This window comes from Apostichopus japonicus, chromosome 13 (assembly GCF_037975245.1).
Source record: "Apostichopus japonicus isolate 1M-3 chromosome 13, ASM3797524v1, whole genome shotgun sequence".
Lineage (NCBI taxonomy): Eukaryota > Metazoa > Echinodermata > Holothuroidea > Aspidochirotida > Stichopodidae > Apostichopus > Apostichopus japonicus.
The window spans coordinates 9955976-9979817 of record NC_092573.1 but is presented as its reverse complement, the minus strand read 5'-3'; the positions used below and the strand labels follow the sequence as shown (position 1 = coordinate 9979817).

General features: G+C 37.2%; 2 protein-coding genes across 3 annotated transcripts in view; one reads left to right on the top strand and one right to left on the bottom strand.

Annotated features, from left to right (window-relative positions):
* Positions 1 to 14302, top strand: part of LOC139978253 (dual specificity mitogen-activated protein kinase kinase 1-like) — a 48682-nt gene extending 34380 nt beyond the window's left edge. Inside the window, exons 8-11 of the mRNA XM_071988260.1 lie at positions 3013 to 3086; positions 5391 to 5452; positions 7666 to 7711; positions 8246 to 14302. Of these exons, the coding sequence (XP_071844361.1) occupies positions 3013 to 3086; positions 5391 to 5452; positions 7666 to 7711; positions 8246 to 8356 (293 nt within the window). The 3' untranslated portion in view covers positions 8357 to 14302. The remainder of the gene's footprint in view (positions 1 to 3012; positions 3087 to 5390; positions 5453 to 7665; positions 7712 to 8245) is intronic.
* A 1463-nt stretch (positions 14303 to 15765) lies between these two features.
* LOC139978252 (uncharacterized) overlaps positions 15766 to 23842 on the bottom strand; it is a 76698-nt gene continuing 68621 nt past the window's right edge. For both annotated transcript variants that reach the window (XM_071988258.1, XM_071988259.1), the window contains 2 exons: positions 22306 to 22425; positions 15766 to 19405 (listed from right to left, as the gene is read on the bottom strand). In XM_071988258.1, the coding sequence (XP_071844359.1) occupies positions 19222 to 19405; positions 22306 to 22425 (304 nt within the window). In that variant the 3' untranslated portion in view covers positions 15766 to 19221. The remainder of the gene's footprint in view (positions 19406 to 22305; positions 22426 to 23842) is intronic.

Here is a 23842-nt window from a genome sequence, read left to right as displayed (position 1 = left end):
AAACATTTTTTTAATCTATAAAACATAATTCAGGGTGCTTAAAAAAGTCTGACTTGAAACTTCCAAAATAGGTTTCAAGAGCCCCTTCAATAATTAGAATCAAAATTGTATATACTATTGGTGATCAACTCATTATGACTACTATGACCTTAAGGTAGAGACTGCAGCTTGTCAAGTGTTGCGAAAGAAGATAGGACCGATATGAGAGCGCCCTAGCCCTCTCTCTGTTGCATTGGGGCTTGGCTGGATAGAGCCCCATTACTTTACCACACCACCAGTAATATACTCCGCTGTTAAAAATGGAAACCGTAAGTTGTGCCTAATGGCCGATGACGTAATCTGTCACTTTAGTTGAGCAAAATCACACCAGGAGGGAGACAGAAGAAAATGAGAGTATTTTTGATGAATTAACAACCCCCTCTTCTTTTGCATGTCACCGAGATAATACACAGTTCCATTTTCATAACTCAGTATACAACTTAATCAGGGTCTATCAGTTATATACACACTTGTGCTGTATTAATATTATTATGTTGTCTGTATTGCTAGCAGCTCTGCTAATATACTGTATAAAGTGATACACAGTGATGGTACTCATTTTCTGATCCAAACTTTGGAGAAATGTCAAGCACATGTATGATGGTACTGCTTGAAATTTCTGAAAATATATTTTTCTTCTTGAAATAGAAGCTCATCTGAAGAATACTATTGACATTGTAACTTGTCATTGTGTTCCTGAGAATTTTTTTTTTTCATAGTGAAATGTACAATTGCGAGTAGGCACAAGCCAGGCCTCAAAATTCTTGTTATATTTACTGGCCAAATGTCTGTGGTACTTGCGTTTTTCTGCCAGTTGATATTAAGAACATAGATGCATCATATGTCGGTTAACAATCGTTCGTAAAAAAAAAAAAAAACGACATGATTTTCTGTACTTTGAGAAAGCCCCGTATTACTGATTTTTGTCATCAATGATTCTTACACTGTTCTCATAAGCCTGTACAGTGTGTGCTATACTGCAGGAAATGGCAGTGAGAAGATGATTCTAGTCAATGGATATTTTTAGGAACCTGTTTATTATTTTTAGCAAGTGACTAAAATTGTGAAATTCTAGGCCGGTCGTCAATGGATGACTACAGCTAGTACATTGATGGCATGTTGAGAATCAAGTTCATTTAAAGAGATTTCGTTATCAGAGTTTTCAGCGTTTTTCGACAATGGAGTCACATCAATCAAAGTGGCTGTACTACCTAGTTTAGCAAGACAGTCCAATTAAGTTGAGCTCCTCAGAAGTGGCAGAAAGGTCAGTAGGAAAACACACAGACTTTGTGAGGTTTATGTACTTGCGTCTAGTACATGTTACAAATGGCAAATGATGTCGGAATTGATCCTTGACGGTTCATTGGGAATGTGTGCAAATGGATGAATGTGAATCCAATTCAGCGTGAAGTTGCCTGCAAAGTTCCTAAATGCAATTATGTTTTACGAAGGTTAAGAGGGAACAGATGGCAAGCAGTTGAATTAAAAGGTTGATGTAAAGAGAGCCAAACAAGAAGCCTGCTGCACTCAAGCAAGTAATAATGTGTCCAGCAGTACTTATATCTGTGGTCAACGTTTTAAAGACTCAGTCATGGATTGGCCTCATCGACCACAAGAGATGTCGTCAAAGAACTGACCCAAGGCGCCATTTTTATCCGTAGTCTTCACCGAATGACGGAGGCCTACCACTACTAGAACCTTTAAAGTGAACTCCTGGCGCTGTAAACAAGTTCTGTATTTGCGTCATTCTTTCTCATCGAGGCTATGGATTATTGGCAAAATTATAATTTGAAACCCCCTGTCATTCTAACGTAAGATTTTATCTGATTGCAAGAATTAAGTCTACCTCCTAATTCTTTAGTTATTAGTTGTTTAATACCACAAATCCCACAATACATAACTGTATTGCTTTCATTTCCGCTCCACTTGAAAATGATTGTTTTTCTTTAATGAATTCCTGGTGTGACTATGGTGGACTGTAGTTAGCATGGTAATAATATTTATTAGTCATTTCTGCTGACGTAATGATGTGATATATGGTACCATCAAATTGAGCCATATTTTATGCCAAATGCAGTTTAAATAATTGTTTTCCTAGAAACCAATAAGATTCACACTTGGTACATTGTTATGCACCAATGAAAGCCTGGGGATGGTTTTTTTATTGTTTTATTTTTTTATGACAGGTTGGAGTGAAGGTGGGAGGGAGTAGTGGATTGGATGTAACAATGACCCTTGGATGACAGTAAAGCTTTTAACTGGTGGAGCTAAATTAACTTAAAAACAGTGGTTCACGAAGATCAACCAACCAATTTTTCAGAAAGGGTAGAGAACTAGGACTGCTCATAGGAGGTGGCAGGGAAGGTACTTGGTATGAGGGAAGGTGGCGTAATCCATATTCATGAGCTCTCCCCGTAGGTACTATACTGACCTGTGACCCGACAGTTTGCCAGTATCTACGACTTGGCACAGTGGATTGATTGTTATCTGTAATATCACTCACTGAAACAGTGGTCCCTATTGTAATTTGATGTCCACATCCCTTCAGTTCCAACTATAGTTAGCATTGCTTCCACACACACGCTCTCAAGTAACTGTAAGAATAACTCGTATCTTGAAGTTCTCAACCATTTCTGTTTTCATCCACTTTTGAAGTAGTAACTATCGAATTGGAGATGTGAGAGCCGTGAAGTTCTCAACTAATGAGTCCATCTGGTGGGGTTGTACAACTGTCTTCTCTCTTTTGTGTGCTTTTATTGACCCTACTGGCTTTCATACCCAGTAATGGCTGTTTAACACCCAATAAATGGGAGCAGAACAAGTCACAGGTTTTGGCTCTTCTTTTGCGCACGGAATCACATTGTGGGAGTGGCGGGCAGTATACTCTATATTTTACATATACTGCTGTGGTTGATTCTAGTCGGTGGGTCGTCCTTCATCCAGTATTCTTGTTGATTTTATTTTCTCTAACAGGTCTAATCGGTGGAGTCGGTGATGTTTCCAGACCAATGGCAATCTTTGAGCTCCTGGAGTACATTGTAGAAGAGGTGAGAATATTTCCTCCTTTCTTCCTCTCCCTCCTCTCAGTGTCCTGGCTGCGTACTCCTGTTTACCTCTATGTCGGGTACGGTCGGTCTATGTCACGTATAGGATAGCAGCGATGACGTTGTCTCTCATTGGTTTAGGAGTATCCTTCAGCTAAGTGATTCCATCGATGGTTTCACCAGATTCCTCCAGAAATTAAAAAGTATTATACTCGTAAAAGTCGGTAGTCAAACTGCTTAAAAGCCGGGAAAAAATATTTCCTTCACTTTCCAGCATGCCTTGAAGGTTTTGTTTGGTAGATTAAGATTGAGATTAGTTATAACTTTTGAACACACAGCAACTACAGCATATCCCAGTGCAGCTACATTATGTGAAAACATAAGTCTCTGAAGTGAGGGGACACAACAAGATCACCATAAACCACCGTATCTGGTAGTAATTCTCTTCAAATTAATGCCAATTTGACAGCTTATCACTAAAGCATGCCTTGTTTGTTGAAATACAGTGTCAGAAGCATGCATAAATTTAACAATCAGCTTGATCAATTATTATATGCAAAGGCTTCTCTCTTTGTATTCACATTTTAGTTTATCCTTATCCTTAAAACACCTTGAACGTTCTCGTCCGCTGCTATGGCTGATAGTCGCTTGCACAAAGAATAATATAGGACGCAGCTTGGAACTCTCATTGGCCCTTCCCTTTCTAATAATTCTGCGTCAAATGTCGCCGCGAAGATTTGTAGTGAAAGTGAGTCGGTGTGTTGTGTACGGTACCAGCAACTAGTAATCAAGTGTTTCATACCCTGGATGATCAAGGGGATGAGAGATGATTGTGCTCAGAGGTTCAATATAACAACATCACATGCAGCTATGTATCTACTAAAAGACTGTTGATGTTTACAGCACTGCTACTGAGCTACTACTACCTCTATTACTTCTTCTGTGATAACAGAGAGCAGAAGCATTTGACTTTTTAAAAGAAGGTGAACTTTCAGAATTCATCATTCCTGTACCCTTGGCTGTGAGAGATGAATGACAACCTTTGACTGAAAATATACAATACAAGAAAACAAAGTGGACGTTTTGGGGGGGGGGGGTTTGGTGGAGGGGTTGGTGGAGGTTTGAAAATTAGGAGGAAAAAGAAATTTTTTGTTCACCATTAGAATTATTATGACTGAATTTTATATAGAATATATATTTAAATCTGGAAATAACGTTATCATGATTTATAGGAAATCTGTAAGAATGTTAATTTTTATGGAAAGCATGGAAATTATTTCAGTATCAAAATATTTTATCTGATAAAATAAATACGTTTGTTCTTTCTTGTGATGTGTTTCGTCTGTGCTTGGGCAGAACCCACATCAGATTGATATTCATAGTAACATATTATCCAAGTAATTTCTACTAGGTGCACTAACAATAGTTTCTACAAAAGGCATCTGTGAACTTCATTTTTCTGAAGAATCAGTAGTATCATCTCTCGCAATATTTTTTCTTCTTTTTTTTCATTACTGAACAAATCTTACAGTAAGGTTGCCATCTTTTCCCAGTTTACTGTTATGCCAGAGCTGGTATAGGAATGTTTTCAGGTTATTTCTTGATTGTTTGTTTCAAAAAGTCATGGAAAACAGGCCAGGTCTGGTCGACAACAAAACCGACTTCAAAAGGTTGCCTGTGCCATGGTTTTCCTTTGTTTTAAGCTTGCTATAAGAATGACTCAAAGTCTAATTTACATAGATCCTTAATTACCTGTCTCCACACAACCACAGCACCCTCACTCTAAACTGTCCCACATGACCTATTAACTATTTAGGCCTATCCCACCTGGTTGACCAACCACGTTCAGTCTACCACCACCTTCTCTTTCTACAAGCCTCATGTCTACCATTGTGTTAGATTTCAGGCAGAACGTTGTAAGAGCCAGTCTTTCTTGGGAGGAATTCTCTAAAACCACTTTTCAGGCTCAAAGGACACTGATCGGAATTTAATTTGGATAAACTATCAACTTTGTTAGGTTTTTTTTTTTTTTTTTTGGCGGGGATCAGAGTTTTGTCAAGACTGTACCTGTATTTATGTCAAGACCTGTCAGTCAAATGATGATCTGGCTCCAAAAAATGGTGGAACACTTGCTTAAGTACCCATTGACTCACAAAGCTTGTTTCAAGTACAGTATTATCTCTCTTTGCCATAACACTGTCTTCTTTCAATTAACTATCTCTGATCTTGAGTTGATTTGATTTTAAAGAACTGACAGACATCTTTCTTTATATTGTGTTCTTTTGTATTCACTCCTTATCTTTTCAGCCACCACCTAGGTTACCAACCCAGGTCTTCTCTCAAGAATTTGTGGACTTTGTAGATAAGTGGTAAGTGAATTATCAAATGGATGGGAAAGAGTGACGTGTAGTGATGCTAGATTTATGAGCTTTTGATCAACTTGAAAAGATTTGGATCCATAGTTTGCTTAACTTCAAGGAGGTTTCAAACGCTAAGAGGAATGGTTTGACACTCATCCACATGAGTTGGTAAAACGAATATTATGAACTGTGAATTTTAAATTTGGATTTTCTGAATTAGAGAAAGTAGGTCAAAGGTCATATGAGGGTACCATTAATCAGCAGTCCTCATGATTTACATCACCACGTGACTGTCATTGGTCAGTAGCACATCTGGTTGATAAAATAAGTTGGTATCAAAATGATAAAAACATGGCATTGGTAAGGCTCAACAGTGAGAAAAAGAATGAAAAAATTGCTTAAAAGTTATAATTGTGAAAGCCTACCTACATTGTCATTAGTTAGCTAGCACACCTACTTCATAAATTTGTCATGCCAAAAAAAAAGAGGAAAAAAAATAAATACAAAAAATATGGATATTTGAAATTCACTGATATGCATCGAGGTGGTCAAGTTAGCACACAGAAGTGGTAATGTTATCAAGGTAGAATTTTAGTTGCCCTGTAAATTTGCAATCTTTGGTGGAGGATAGGTTGTGTCAGGCCCAAAGCAGTCAAAACCTAATAACCTTGTAATGTTGATAGTTTAGATTGAGGTAGGAGTGGGTTAGGTGTGCAGGGTAGGAAGGCAGTGACATCATCAGGGGGTGGCCTGGGGGGGCACGTGCCCTCCCCCAAAAAATAGAGCCCCCCAGGTGCCCCCCAGATGCGATTTGTAGTATTAAAAAAAATACTCAAACAAGTCTGCCTCAATTAAAAACGTAAATATCGGACAGATTTAAGCCCGAAAATTCTTGAACATAAAGTTACTTCAAGTTGCAAAATATAGCACCAGATTGCATATAAGGACCCTTAATTAATAAAAAATTTCTCAAATGGGAGGGGGACACCACCTCCCCTTAGACCCCTCCACGGAATTCACAGACAAACATTGTGCCCCCCTAATTTAGCGATGTGCCCCCTCAATGCCCCCAATATTGAAATGTTTGGGAATGCCACTGCAGGAAGGAGAAAGGCTAAATCAATATCAAATAATAGAGATTATCTCCATTGACCAGTAAGTGCCTCTTCTGTGCAACCGCAGAGACTGCAGAGAACAAAAAAAATATTACGGTCTGTGCAGCTGTAGGATGTTGTGAAAATAAGGATCATAAACCTAAGCCTACACTAAACTTAGATCTAGTTAACACCGTACTAGCCTGATCCTAACTGTTATGTTAGGCCTGGGCAAGTGATTAATACAACTAGGCTACAAGTGCAATATTGTGCCTGGCCTAGACCAGTTGTGTGTGAAAACTTGGCTTAATTGACAGGCTTTTGAACTTCCAAAAATGTCTACGTGCCACACATGGTTAGAACGGCGGTAAAGCGTGGCGTGATGATAGCACATTTCAAAATGGAAAGTCAAGTTTTGTGACGCGGTTCACCTTCGCGTCAGGGTCTAGCCTATGACTTATAAACATGTGCGTGAGTACGCGCGATGTTTATACCGCATACCTGCGTCTAAGTGTGCAAGAGGACAAAATCAAGGTGCAGTCTATCTATAATTACCTTCACACGACATTAGAAGTTCACCGATTGACAATGAGTGGTAATCTTTCCTTGTGTTAAAAGTTGGTACAAAATGGAAAAAAGGAGAAATATTTCACAATACTTTTTATCATTGTTTATAGTAGGAATCTGTACAGTATAGGGTTCATTAAAGAATGTAGGTCATGTGCAAAAATGGGTATTGCCAGATAAGCATTGCTAATAATAAATTTGTTCATTTGAAATCAGGGTTTGCTGGCGATGAGATATGCAACTCTGTGCCTTGCCCTCTAGTTCAATTTGTGATAACGTGAGAAAGTACACTAGCAAACAATTTGTTTTGTTGATGTTTTGTAAAGCCACTGCAGCAGATGTGTATAAGAATATTGATGTTTATGATATGTCGAGTTTATAGTTCTTAATCACTGGAGTCTTTTTTACCCAGGGGAGGAGAGTATACACAGCTAGAATATGCTGACTTTATTCCTACCAGCTTGAGAATCTCACTGTTTCAAATAAAGGAAACGAAAGAAATCATGTTTTGTCACCCTAAATTATAATTTGAATGTTTTTTTTTTATTTAACACTTTATAGCTTGATCAAGAATCCTGGAACTAGAGCAGATCTTAAAAACTTAATGGTGAGTAATAGAACAGGTCTGCTATTGTTTGAATAGGGAAACCCCTAGGTAAACAGGACAGGTATGTCATTAGTAACTTTGAAAAGATCACTAGGAGTGAATTGGGAGACTAAAAGACACCCTTTTGTGTAAATAAGGAGACAGAGTGTGTCTCTGTTAGGGCATCTAACTTAATTGGTCCAAATTTATGAGCTTTTAATAATCTAAATAAAGAGCACAACCTGTGTGTTGTGTCCAGTTAATCGCTTATCTTTGCAATTTGTTTGATACTGTATTGGTTACATGGTATGTAAGGTATTGTGGCATTTAGCTGGCCTCCCCCCCCCCCCCCCGGCAAAAAAAAATATAGAATATAAAGTTGTTATATTGGGACAGTCACCAACCAGGCACTGGGTAGATTAGTTTGTAGAGGTCAGGACTTGTAGCCCAGAGGTCACCCGTTCTAAACCCGTTCTGACCTACAGTTTCTTTGCTCTTTTCCATGACATTAATTCTGCCACTTTTATTCCGTATTAATTTTTACCTCCTGCACAGGCTCATCCATTCACCACCAAGTCAGAGTGTGAAAAAGTTGACGTAGCGAGGTGGGTCTGTAAGACGATGGGGTTAACTTCGCCGGATGAAACCAAAGGCAAAGGAAAGTAGTGATGAAAATGTCCGAATCCCGTCACCCGCTACAAGATATCCGTGTAACCAAGGCAACACTCCCCGCTCTGCTCTTAGTCCTGTGGAATTCCCAAATGACTGTGTACAATTATCGTGAATCATGTTCTACTCAATGCTCGGTCGTCGTTGTCTGGGCATCTCTCGTTTTCTTCGAATCGGTTTATCCACAATTCTTTCCTCTTTTTTTTTTATGTTTTTTTTTTTATTGTTGTGTTGTTCTTGTTGAGATGTTTTCATTTAACATATTACATCTATACTCCCCTTTTGCTTCTTCTTGTCTTTGGCAAATATTTTGTGTTTCTTTAGCAAGATTGCTAGTATTATTTCAAGCAAACAGTCCTTTAAGAATCGAATATCGTATACCGTATCAGTCTTGAAGGAATACCACGGTTTAAAGTTGTGAATCGTGTGGCCATTGTGCAGAATACTGTTAAGAACAGAAAATTCCCAGACTAATTTTTTTCAAGGCTTCCCAGTGGATTGTACAGGCAGATGCTTTAGATCAAGAGTGTGTTGTAGTTTATGGGCCACGACTAGGTCTTCCATCTATTCGGGATTGAATTCTTTGCTTTATATCTTTCCTCTCGCTGTTTACTTTAATATCTAGCTCCTCGGCTGGGCTAGCAGACCTAATCTAGCATAGTGCATTTAGTCCATGGTCGACCCAGTAAATAATATTACAGAAGAAATAAACACAGGAGACAAGATCAATTGACTCCCAGGCTGCATGTGAGGATGGCTTCATGTTTTCACACTTGGGCTTTGTTTTTGTTTGTTGCTATTGTCAGGAATTTTGGTATTTTTCTACCAAATTAGATTCTATAAAAGGAAGGACTGTTTGTCTAATTCAATTGATTTCAGTTGATATCGAATTATATCAAATTATTTAAGGTCAGGGTTTCCCCATATTGTAGCCAGAGTATATAAAAAATATAATTGTTAAAATTCTGTCGCATAAAAGTCACAAGAGTTGTTAATGCAGAGTCGGTTCTTAGATACCACTTGGAAGGGTAATTTTTCAAAGTCATCTTTTCGAACAAATAACCCTGTACTATGAGATAAAGATCAAATCTATGAGTTTTTAGCTTGGTTAGTCAATTTTCAGTTTAAATAGTGAAAAATGGTTAAACAAGAAAAAGAAAGAAATATTGGAAGTTTTGTGATTTGTTGTTTTATACAAAGTGATAAATACTAAATTTAAAATACCAAACTCTTGCTGTTATAATTTGCAATCAAGACACCGACTGTATTCCTTCACATCTCAAGCATGTTCATTGACAGTACTGTGTGTTCAGACATATATTTTTGCATTTTGTAATGTTATTTCATGCTGATGATAGGGAGACCTAATGGATAAACCTAAAATGCCCAGCCAGTGTGAGTTGATGAATTCTGTGCGGGCCTACAAACACCCATTGGAACTTTAATGTACTGATAAACTTTAACAACTGAAACCTGTAGGGATGAGAAAGAAATCTAAGTGTTTGCTGTGGGGGTGGGTGGGGGGGATGGGGGGTGGGGGGTGGTAGGGAAGTCAAGGTGTTAATGAAAAGAAGTGGCAGAGATGAATTTCAAAGGGTTGCATATTTACCCCAGCTACTGTTTTGGGGCTTTTCAGATAATTTTCTGCACAATTTTCTCTATTTCAATTTCATGGTGCTGTTACAATCACGGTCGTTTAATTGTTTGATGACTTTCATCTTATGCCGTTATGTGCTGATGTTATTGTAATCCATTAATTACTTAATAATGGCAATTAATCCATCACTGACAGTTTTTTTAGGAAATTCTAAATCCACCAGTAGGAGTAAAGGTGTGTTTGGTTCATCATGTCAAAGTTTAAACTTAGCCACATGCCAGCACACTAGGGGTTAAATTATGTTCAATAAGTTTGCTAGGTTGTAACAGAGTTATTTCATTTCTATTGATAATTTGATAAGAAACATTTCAGATTTGAGATGAATTCAATCAATGTTAGGGTTCAATCCACTCACTAGGAGTGAGTTTGACCACCAGTAGTGAGTTCGACCACCAGGAGTGTCTTTCACCTCTAGGACTGTATTTGACTTCAAGGAGTGAGTTTCACCACTAGTAGTGACTTCAACCACTAATAGCTAGTTCCACCACTAGGAGTTAGTTCCACCACCAGGAGTGTCTTTCACCTCTAGGAGTGTATTTGACTTCAAGGAGTGAGTTTCACTACTAGGAGTTAGTTCCACCACCTAAAGTGAGTTCGACCACCAGGAGTAAGTTTCACCACTAGTAGTGATTTCAACCACTAATAGCTAGTTCAACCACCAGGAGGGAGTTCACTCTATCAGGAGTTAGTGGAGTAGAAGTAAGTGCTACCATTAGCAGTTCAAACAGCTGCATTTGTTCCATATAAAACAAGGAAGAATATTAATCATGAAATGATTGCCGTGATTTAAAATATCAAAATTCATGTACGACCAAACATGATATAGTCAAATCTTAGAACTCTTTAGATTTGCTTTTGTTTTAATTTAAAAGTTTTGCATTTTAGAAGGAAAAATTGTCGCTCCTGCACCACGTAAAATAGCTATACAAGATGACAGGCTGTTGTGTGGGAGGTTGGAGCCTCATGATTTGCAGTTTTTTTTTTTACTTTGAAACATTCCTGTGGCTGGTTATATTTTACTGTATTGTATATCACAGACTACGTAATGGTTTAGCTACGCCCGTCTTTTTAGGTGGTCCGTTGTTTTCCGTTGTTTTTCTAGATCTGTTAAACCTTGGCAAAGCATGTCATCATTGTTACAGGTAGGACAAGGTTTACAGTTTGTATGTTACCATGGCAACATTGTAGAAGGTAAGGATGCCCATTAAAATCAATAAGTATTTATAGCATCCAAACAACTAGTTTAATTGTCATCCTGACTTCGATGGTGTCGGTAAAAACAAAAGTCGACAAACCATGCCGTGAAGTTTTGTCTAATAGTCAGCCTTGCAACAACTTGAGGCAGCTTTCCTAGTGGTTAATGTATTAACATTGAATATTCTAACTTAAAAAAGTCTTTTTTTTTGTATCTCTGGGTGTTCATCATTCATCCCGAAACGTTTTAGTAATATAGTATTGTGTATAAGATGTGATTTAGAAGGATTGTCAATCGCATGGGTGATAAATATCATTATAATATCACACATGTGTTATTCTGTCAGTTGTACTATCGCTCTATTTGGCTGCTCATAAGTTCATGAAGAGTTTGTGACTTCCATTTCTAAAACCCTCTATGGTTCAGTTTGATACTGTTACTGGTATTTGGAAAGAGTCAATCTGGGTTATTGTAAATTGTGCATCAAATTGAGCATCGGAATCTCCATGGGGGATCCATCAACAGTAAAAGACGAATCAGTAATTTTCAGGTGGTCAGAGCTAGGAATGGGTTTAGTAATTAATACTAATTTAGTAATTAATTGATACTAATAAATAGGTACTTAAAATTAATTAACACTCTTACAAAGTAATACTTTTCATCAGTTAGTCGAAGCAGGAAAAGACCTACTCAGAAGTTTTCGATGAGATATTGACAATATCGTAATAATCAAAATTAAAACAACCCTTACAAAGATTACATGGTATTTCGAAACTAAAATCTTGTTACCGATAAGTTCAGTGGTCGACCATTAAACAAAGGACGTTGTCAAAAGCTTTACACTTTTAGCATCTGACTAATACTAATATGGTAAAACTGTCTGGAAATGTTAAGAATTAATAATATTCAAACACATTTGTCTGTGGCCTGAAGAAAAAAATGTGACTGTCACTTGGTGAAAACATCTAACTGGGTGGCTTACTTTGAACATAGCAGTCTAAATTTTTAGTAATACCTGCTAGTGTTTGGAAAAGGTGCTAGAAATTTATTACCAAATGCAAGTAGTTGCTCTTGTCTTCATATGGCTTGTTATAAAGGAGCATTTCACATGTTAGATTAATTAAATTTATCTTTACAAATCAAACACAATCGTTATGAGATGGTTTGCTTTTTAAAGACAAAAAAGTTCTGTTTTTGTTATATCATCAGTTTTTCAACAGTGGGCCAGTTTTGACAATAAGATCTACTCAATCCTAACAATGTATGGAATTGCATCGATCAAAGCTCAGTTTAAACCGCTGTGTGGGTGTGTTTGTGAGGTACGTGCAGATAGTATAAAACAACACATTTGCCTTTTATGAATGAAAAGTCTGCCATGACGTAAATCCTCTTACACTGTTGATTAGCTCTTAAAAATACTGGTTAATGTGTCTAAGCATCAAGAAATCTGACAGTACCTACCTGAATCAATGTTCACACTATGCTTGCAATTATGATTAAAACTAATTATCAGGGAATGTGTCGTCTGGGTGACAGATTTGTCAAAGTGGATAGAAATCACTAGATTACTGGCTAAGAGATCAACAGCGATCTTACAGAGAGACACAAGCTTTATCGGTTGTCTCAGCTGAGCATTTGCAATCATATTTGAATCGAGAAAGTGGATAGGTTGTTAATATTGCTACAAACCAGAATTACCCAGAGACAAACTGATAGCTTTCTTTAAAGATGCCCCACAAAAAACAACATCATAGGACTAGAGAAGAAGTTGTGTATAATCATGTAACTTGTTGTGATTTAGGTTTCTATCACAGTCAGAGAATTGTCTGCTCCGTGATATAGAAGGCATTAAATATCATGTAATGGCCGAGTACATCATGGTCTAAAGAGTTAGTGGGGGAGGGGGAGGGGGTGTGTGTGTGAGTGGGAGATGGTTTGTATTTACTGTATCATGTGAAGAAATCTCATGTACTACAGTTGTAGCATCACATAAGGTAAATTAAGATTAAACCTAGGCATGATCTGTAAAATCACTGAGGAAACAGTTAAACGTATGATGTAACTTAATCATGACCCGGGCTGGCCAAACTTGTCGGGAATTTACCAATACCAAAAAAAGGCGCTGTTGGATGGTAAGTTGAGTATTTTTCGAGGCTGGGGAATGGTCGACGTGGCCGGGGATGAAACACGAACGGCAGTACAGGAATGATGGTATCGTTCTGTCATTTTTTTTTATTTTTATGGTTTGTTGTTTTAGTTTTTGTTAATTACTGAGATGTGGCCCTGCCTTTTGATTGATGTTTATGTGATGATGTGATAGCTTTGCCCAATTATTTTTGTCTTAAAATAGATGTAATTATTATTATTATTTTCTGTAGTATTTATCATGCAAAAGAGCAATACTAAGCATGTTCTATGTCAAACTAATGACTTTATTTGTGCAATTGCAATTTGTGAAGTCCCATTCTTCTCGCTTTTAACATTCAAAGTCGTCAGGTCGTGTTCAGAGAGGTAGTAACCAAGGTTGCGATTGGTTAAGAGACTGGTCGCAAGATGTTCTGATAAATCCTCTACATGGTTTCGCAGATCTGTCACAAACCCGTTTCTGACGGAGGGCTCAGATATACTCTACCAGTTCACACCAAAGCATCATGGAGTAGTAAGCCGTGTAATCAAAGAAATGTTATATTTGGAAAAGCTTGAATTTCATTATTTATTCATTTAGTACTTAATTCTGATGTAGATATACAAAACAACAGAATTGCTGTTTCATAGATTTTTTTTGTGTTTTTTTTTTTTCATTTTATTTCATTTGTATCAAAGATCCACACAAAGAAGGATTTTTCATTATAAATACACAAAGAATTGTATAGTGATTTTTTGGCTTTATTAATGGAATATACTCCAGCACTTTATTTTTTTTTAATCATATTGGTTACATGAAAGAAGATTTAGTGAATAATAATGGTATCGCTTTTTTTATGTTTAACATTGGAGATTAACTGTGCATGGCCATTATGGTGGTAGAAAAGCTCCCAAAAGTTTAGATTATTAAATGTGTACATTCACCCAATACATGAGATGCAACATATGTACCTTTTATTTTGTATGTTTTTTTTTTTTTTTAAATTTCCATGAGCAGTTTGTAAAATTTTGGTTAACAGTCCATAGACATACACATTTATTTTGTTCCTCTCCCCCTCACTAATTCCCCACCCCCTCACTAATTCCCCACCCCCCTCACTAATCCAAACAGAACCTGTCTTTCTGTAATCGGGTTTATCTTCTCAGAACCTTTGTACATCCCATCATAGCCTCAGTGTTACTCAGGTATATAATATCCAAACCTAAGTCTTTGTTGTATGAGATACATCCCGTTAGAACCTTGTTTTGTTGTAATGAGGTTATCCTATCAGCCCCTTGATTTTCTTCTAATATGAGATCTGTCAAAGTGTCAAATATAGTGTTACAATAGTTTAATCCTGTTAGAAGCTTGGTTTTAGACTAATGAGGAACATCCCTTCAGAAACTTGTCTTGCTGCAATGAGTTGAACCCTAACACAACCTTGATTTTGAACTCCCATCACAATCTCAGTCTTGTTGTAATGAGGTTATCCTATCAACCCCTTGATTTTCTTCTTAAATGAGATTCGTCAAATATAGTGTAACAATATTTTAGCGTGGAGGATGAGTATAATTCTTAATGGGTTCACCCTCACTGTAGTGGGCAAATGCGATTTTGAAGGGGTACCCGCATGAAAATGGTACCAGATGTAAAGTTAAAAAGCCTTGAACACTAGAACATTGAAAGACTAATTATTGGACAATTTGGTCTTTTGATGCTCCACACTGGAGAAAGGTACATGATCAAAGCAGCATCCAGAAGATATCCGAGGAAATCCAAACATGATAACCCTCATCATCATCATTATCAGTTTGACCTTGGTGGACCATTATCATCATGAGGAGTAGGAGAAGTTGGCCGGACAATAACCTGGCATCGAGATTTCCAGTCATTTCTGTCTTCCATAAGGGTTGCTAGCTCACACGTACTTTCAGCCCCACTGTCCTCTAAGTAGGAAATGCAGGAAGGTTTTATGCCTTGCACCAACTTTATTCTAAGCCTTTTGAGTCCGATGTCTCAACAGGACGTGAGGTCATCTTCATTAATACTCTGTCACGGAAGTGGGTTTTTGCATGGAAGGAACTGGGAACAGTTTCATCATTACAAATTCAACCTGGTTAGCCCTCGCTTTGGTTTATTTTACCCGGAAAGAACCACACATTTTTCCGGGTGTCACCTGATCTACAAAGTAACCAAAACTGACTTCCTTATATTACTCCTCAAACTATTTGTGAAATTTATGTTCCTGCCACAGCTGCTTCATATAATAGCTAAGATAAGGAAGACAGCTTTGGTTACTTCCAAGATAAGATCAGTAAAATCGCCAATTTTTTTACTTCCTGGTATCAACCAACCCAAGGATAACCAGGGTCGATCTCATACCGATACCAACGAATACACACACAAAAAGTACGACAACAGCTGATTGATTGATTGGAAAAGAGATATTTTTAATTCTGAAAATAACTGCTCATGATTCTGCCCGAGCAGTTTTGCAAACATGTTTGTAACATTATCACATAGAATGACAGTTGGTGGATATTAAACACAAGACAACTACAACAAGACAATAATAATAATAATGATAATAATAATGATAGTTTTTTTGTTTCATCAAATATACATTAGGTTCACAGAATTATTAAACTGTACAGAGGAAGAAGAGATGAAACATAAAATAATGCACATATTTTTTTACAAGAATTAAAACACATGCCATCATGATTAGACTCAAATAAAACCAGTAGAAAGTATTCATTTTTGAAAGCATCCTATCCGTGATTAATTAGTCGCAACTTTTTAAAGAATGTCCTGAAAATAAAATTTAAAAAAAAAACCTTAAAAGAGCAGAATGATGATGCTTCTGCTAGATGAAATTCTGAGGCATTATCCAAACATTCATTTTCAAATTACTGACAAATTTACAAATTACTGTTGGAATCTCCCCCCACCCCCCCCCAAAAAGGGGGGAAAAAGCAGTTTTACTAGCATAATGGCCCTGACATGATGGGTGAGGGTACCGTATGAGAGATGGCACCCGATAATTTTTACACCATCGGTTTTCATGCAAGTGTGGTGACAGCCATTTTAGTACAACTGATCATTTTTACGGGCTCCAGACTGCTTCCCCCTCCCCCCATCTCAGCTCTGTGTAGGGGGGAGAGGGGTCCCTGCAGCATAATCATTTCTGATTCTCTTCTCATACAGACCACTATCCAGAGCAATGGTATCATATGCATGCAATCCAGTAATCTGAGCCTTAATCGGTACATACCATTATTAAAAAATCTCTGATTAATTTTTATAAACGAAAACAAAAAAAGTATGGCTTTTCTCTGAGAACTAAGGGAATTAATGATATTGCAAGTCTTGTTCAGAGAAGGAATTTTCCTTCTTCCTTTTAGAATTATAACCGACTGATTCAAAGTGTTGAACATTTGTTGCGTTACTAATGCAATTAAAAGCTAAAAAACTTAGTATTTTCTGTCCATCCTATTTGCATACATGACAGAAGACATCGATATAAATACACAGCGTAGGTGCTGCATACTACCCGTGCAAGGAACGGTAACATTTATTTCCAAACGACAATATCCTATTGTTATTATGCAAATCAAGAATAGCATGGACAACAATTTCTATTGTTAACATAGACATAAAACAAAACCCAAACTTCCTTCTTTTTCTCTGTTCTTTGTTTCTAAATTTTTTTTCTTTCTTCAGAAAGTACTCAGATTTTTCACTCGTAAGATGTTTCGAGTAGCGACTTACGTCAAGGATAAAAAGATAGAAGCACCAATTTTTTTTTATCTTAAAATAGAAAGAAGTATAAAAACTCTTAAACCAAAAGATTTCAAAAGCCCTACAACAGTTCAACAAAAAGTCTCTACCCTTTGATGAACTTTGTATTAAACAATTTTTTTTCTATACGAACAAGGTTGTCAAAACTGATTCTGCTAGTACTAGAAAACATCAGTCACCAAAATCAATAAAGAAGGAAAAAAGATGGAAAAAGAAAAAGAAAAAAAATCCACTATAACAAATGAGAAAAAATAAAATAAAAGTAAAATACTCAACATAAAAAATAAGTGAAAGATCTAAGATAAAATCAACATAAAACACTATTCAACCAAAAATTGCACTTTTTTATGATTTTTATATAAGTCATGCTAAATCAACTTTTCAGTCTCTCTTGATTAAAATATACAGTGAAAGGCAAAAAAAAAAAAAAAAAAAAAAAAAAAAAAGTCGTCTTTTAATCACCACTCTCCTTTTACATCTGAAAGGCATCCCTCCTGACAAAACCAACTTGGGAGGGAGAGGTTGAAACTTTTGATTGATACAGGGAGTAGATATAGATTGGTAATACATAGATCTGTACATGGTAGTACACAGAGCCTCTTGTCTGGTGGTGCAGCATAAAATACAATAGGGTTTATAAGCAACAAAAGGACAATAGATCAAGCCAAAAGGACAACAAAGGAAACCTTGACAATAGAATCAAACCTACATTGCCCCCTTGAAATTACCCATACCAACTGAGCGGTAAAACCTACCGATCATTATTCGGTCAGTTTTTCTTTTCATTTTCGAAGAGACGAAATGAAGAGAGAATTGTCAGCGACCTTCACTGCGGCAGATCACGATCTACTAACTTCTCTCTTTTTTTAATTTGTCTGAAGTCAAGCGAAGCGTACCATCCAATGAATAAACATGGCTATATATATATGGTGTGACTCGATTAAGATGACAAGAGCCTACAGACTGGTACCAACACAGTGGTGTTTCTTAACATCATAAACAAAACATGTTATCATGTATCTACTACTACCATGTATCTAACAGTGTCTTATAATCATCTGACTGGAGTTCTAGAGTAATGAAAGTTTCCATTCTGTCCTAGTCTAAACCCCCCAACCCACCTCCCCCCCCCTTATAAACTATCCTAGTCCTACTTTATCGCCTTTACTTTAATGCTGTCACTCATTTTGTCTTGAAGGCATGCTTTACACAGAAATGAGTGAAGAAACTATACCCATAAAAGTGTAGTCACCATGGCAATCCAAATTTTCCATAACATTTATTGCTTAACTGGAACATAAGACAACATTATCTGTATTATAATAACAACTGAGAGTTTGTGGAAACACAAAAAATCACTAACAATTTACCACTTCCAATCCTCATCTCAAAGAAGTGGCATGAATTGCTTACAATCATAGACGTTTGGCAAGAACTAGTGACATAGAAACTCATGTCAACAGGTTTAAAACTGCAATACTAATAATATCAACATTTGTAACTGCAGGGCCAACACAGAGGATTTTCCAATAAAATACTCCATGGGATGGATAATGGAAGCAAGAGCAGGTTATTATTTGCATATTAAAACTTATTTGCATATTACATGCACACACATATACTGCTAAGCATTTCCTGGAAGGTATTCAAAACCTCCCAGGACACAAGTGCATCGGTTTTCAAGGAGTAATTTGCACAGACATCAAACTCTTCCACTTCCACTATTGACCAAAAGCAAATAGCGCCACCAAAGTTGTTCACACACCAACAACAGGATGTAAGGGTAAACTTCTCTCCTGTAGAACAAAGGCAAAAATTCAACAGACTGGAGCCATCAGCTGGCTGAAAAGTGGACCATAATCTGAAGGGCTTAATCGAGGGCAGCAGAGGCATATACCTTGGTAAAACTCCAGAATCAAACCTTGCTGGGTGGCTAGCCTGCAGCCACCTATCCATGTTGAGGGCGCTGAAGCATCAGCAACAAATACATTCTGGATATTCCATATCTACAGCAGGTCTCGGTTGGCTTATTTTCCGTAACTCAAAGCTGGCCATCTTTAAGGCAAGGTAGATTAGCGAGGCGGTTAGAGCATCTCTATGGTAACCGGATACATAAGGGCCATGTGGGCTGCACCCTTGATGTTGAGCTTATGTCCTGTGTAGTAACTGATCATCTCTGGAATGGTAAGGAATGGTTTGCTGAATTCACCGAGGATAAAACCTTCATCATGCTGTATTATCTTCATATGCATGAAACCCTTCGTACTCCTGTTGGCGGAAGCAAACAATAAGCAATGGCTTGTTAGTACCTGGAACAGCTATGATTGTAAATGTGTAAATAATTGTAAAGTGTTACACTTGTTGTTGTGTACACTTTGAACAGTAAAAGTATATAGTAAGTGACAGCATTATTGTTCAATAACTGTAAAGGCCTACCCACTCGATGTTGAAATTGCACGTTGACTGTGACTATGATAATACTCTACTGTAACAGGAGATCAGTACAGTGATACTTGCTGTTAATATTACATATTAGCAGTACATGAGTACTTAATCTTACTATACAGTAATAACATAGTAGTACTGTAAAGATTGCTACTGTACATTAACAGTGCAATATGATACGACTGTACAGTAACAGCAGATCAGTACAGTGATACATGCTGTTAATATTACATATTAGCAGTACATGAGTACTTGATCTTATTAAACAGTTATAACATAGTAGTACTGTAAACAATTGCTACTGTACATTAACAGTGCAATATGATACGACTGTACAGTAACAGCAGATCAGTACAGTGATACATGCTGTTAATATTACATATTAGCAGTACATGAATACTTGATCTTATTAAACAGTTATAACATAGTAGTACTGTAAACAATTGCTACTGTACATTAACAGTGCAATATGATACGACTGTATAATAACAGCAGACCACTTTCTGTTACTATTACATGTTAATTAGCAGTACATGAGTACTTACTCTAACTATACAGTAATAACATAGTAGTACTGTAAACAATTGCTACTGTACATTAACAGTGCAGCATGCTAACACTAACAGGAAAAGAGTCTGTCAAATTCACAGACACTTGTTAATTTGCATATTAATATGTCCCAGAAATTATAAAAGTAAAACAAGGCTTCTCCCTTAAATATTCATCTTATTTGCACTTTTAATTCTGAACAATTATCATCAGATGCATTTCCAGGGGCCATTAAATTAATGGAGCTGTATGGAGTCAGCCTTCCATGGGGAGGTTTATGTGTTTCCATAGTTTAAGAGAATGAAGAGAGTAATGAGCTAGGATGGAATTTTATATTATTATTTTCATCTTGATTTTCGATATCTGTTCTTTTCAAAACCGAAACATGTATCCAAATGAAACCACTCGCAAAAGCGTCAAACAAAAACTTATCTATTGAAGCACGTTTTGAAGAGTTTCACCCTGTAGTAATTGGTACACTCTTTTGTTCAAAATTTTTGTGTGCATGTTAGAATATGGTTCCGTAAAAAATGAGAGCATAAAAGATCGCTGAATAAGCCAACATCTTCATTCGACAAGAGAACATCTTTCACTTGCATTTTATGAGCCCTCTAAAGTACTTGTAAATTGAGATCACAAAATTTAGGAAGATTAGTTTAATGCAAAGAATGTGAAAATTTTGAAAAGTTCAGTGGAAGCTTAGTAGATTCAGCCAGCATACTTCTTAACATGACAAATTTTAATGGGGGATATAAGACGCAGAATGTGCAAACTAAAACTTCAGGGGTACGTGGAAATCCCCCCCCCCCCCGTCCATCTACCCCTCCATCTCAACAATGCTCTGTTAATGAAGGTCCATCCTTCTTAAGAACACAGCTCTTAACTCCATTCTTAGTATAAAAAATTAGCTACTTGAAATACAAAAACAAAACACAATAGCCGTTTGTATTCAATGAATTTTCACAAGTGCCTGATTGTTATATATGTAGCAACCCACATGTAAACCATAGACCAAGCCTCATTACAGGCAGAATTAATATCTCTTTAATTTTTTTTTTATTGAGCCACTTGTAAAGATACTCTCTATGTAAGCATTTCCTTGTTTCAAAAAAAGATACAGAATCCTACTAGGAAATGAGAGACATTTTCAAATCCACTGAAATTTGAAATTTGAGGATACACCTAGCACCAACAAACAAAGAAGATCAGTTTACCTGCATCAAATTTACTTTCTTGTCTGAAAATAGCTGATGACATTTCATATCTGAAATAATATCCTTATTGCTATATTTAGAACTGTAATACATTGCATGAAACAAAGACAGAGTAAGATTTGTTCTTGCATGGCAAATGAAATTAGCAACATAGGCTGTTCCAAAGTAATGGTAACACACAACCATTAAAATTAGCAACATAGGCTGTTTCTAGTTAATGGTAACATCCCACCACTGAAATTAGCACATAGGCTGTTTCTAGTAAATGGTAACACCCCCACTATTAACATCAGCAACAAAGGCTGTGCTCAAATAATGGTAACACTCCACTAATGAAATTAGCACATAGGCTTTTCCCAAGTGATGGTAACACCCCAGCATTAAAATTAGCACCATAGGCTGTTCCCAATTAATGGTAACACCCACCATTAACATTAGCAACATAGGCTGTTCCCAATTAATGGTAACACCCCACCACTGAAATTAGCAACATAGGCTGTACCCAGATAATGGTAACACCCCACCACTGAAATTAGCAGCATAGGCTGTACCCAGATAATGGTAACACCCCACCACTGAAATTAGCAACATAGGCTGGACCAAGATAATGGTAACACCCCACCACTGAGATTAGCAACATAGGCTGTACCCAGATAATGGTAACACCCCACCACTGAAATTAGCAGCATAGGCTGTACCCAGATAATGGTAACACCCCACCACTGAAATTAGCAACATAGGCTGGACCCAGATGATGGTAACACCCCACTACTGAAATTAGCAACATAGGCTGTGCCCAGATAATGGTAACACTCCACTTTTAAAATTAGCAACATAGGCTTTTGCCCAGCAGTCAATCGTTTCACTTCCTTTTATGTTGTAAACATTAACTGACAACTTGACTAAAGTCTGTCAGCAATCAATGACTTACTTTAACGAGAGTGATTAATTATGACTTACTTTAACGAGAGTGAGTAATCCCTTGCAGCACTCTCGCTTTGCCGGACCAGGTAACTACATTCTTTTTGACTCTTGAGTTTCTTCTCTGCATCTATTCTTGACAGTTTACCATGGTACCATCTGCGGAGAAGACAGGGACAAACAAAATTAACATCCTGGTTGAAACATGAATGTCCAGAGGTTTCCTCCACAATACTCATAATAGGTGGCATGCAATGGATGGGTTTACTTCCAAAAGTGAACTATTCTCACTGCCACACAAATATGGTTCAAGATTATGCGGCTTAAATATACACATGAAGAGTGTCCCCCCCCACAAAAAAAAACCTATTTCTAGCCTGGCGTGGAAATAAATAAGACCCTCAAAATATAACCCCATATGAGACTCGGGAACAAGCAGTAACAACCTCTGTGAATTGGATCAGGGAAGATTTTAGACAAAACCGATATGGAAGGAAGATGAGTCATGAGATGAAGTGGAAGCAGGGCTAACAGGGTCACACGACTGAACTTGGCACGTTTAGACCCGGGAAGGTGCGAAAGGAGAGATGGAGGTGAGAACGGGGTAAACGGCGAGCAAGGTTGTGTCTTACATTTGAACATCGATAAATCTATAAATGCAGTACTGAGTAACGATTTTATTCCCGATTTCTGACGACATATATGAGCAATCGGAAAAAATTGATCTCTTTCACATCTACATCAATACAGAAAACTTATAAGTGAGAAAATATAGAGAATATGCTCTCCTTTTGAATAGTTGACAACCCGACAAAATTGAATGAGATACAACAGTAGTACTGTAATAAACTGTTATGTCTCTCGTGAATGTGATACAACAGTAGTATTGTAACACACTATTGTCTGTTGTGAACGCCATACAACAGTAGGGCTGTAATACCCTATTATGTCTCTCGTGAATACGATACAACAGTAGTACCGTAATAAACTATGTCTCTTGTGAATGCGATACAACATTAGTACCGTAATAAATAATTGTCTATCGTGAACGCAATACAACAGTAGTACTGTAATAAACTGTTATGTCTCTCGTGAACGTGATACAACAGTAGTATTGTAACACACTATTGTTTGTCGTGAACGCCATACAACAGTAGGGCTGTGAGTTTTCGTTTAAAGACCTAAACGTTTAAACGGCCAATTTTTCGTTCGTTTAAACATTTAAACGTACGCGAAAATTGTGAGAAAACGCCGAGCACCGGTAGCGTACGAGCATAAAGGCGTGGGGTCCAGGGGACTGCCCTAGGGCCCTGGTGGGGCGAAGACCCCGGAAAAGAAAAAGGAAAAGGATATTTTTGCGTGTCTGGCGGAAAAAAAAATCGCAGTGGCACTGTAATACCCTATTATGTCTCTCGTGAACATGATACAACAGTAGTACCGTAATAAACTATGTCTCTTGTGAATGCGATACAACAGTAGTAGCGTAACAAATAATTGTCTCTCGTGAACGCAATACAACAGTAGTACTGTAACAAACTATGATGTCTCTCGTGAATGGGATACAACAGTAGTACCG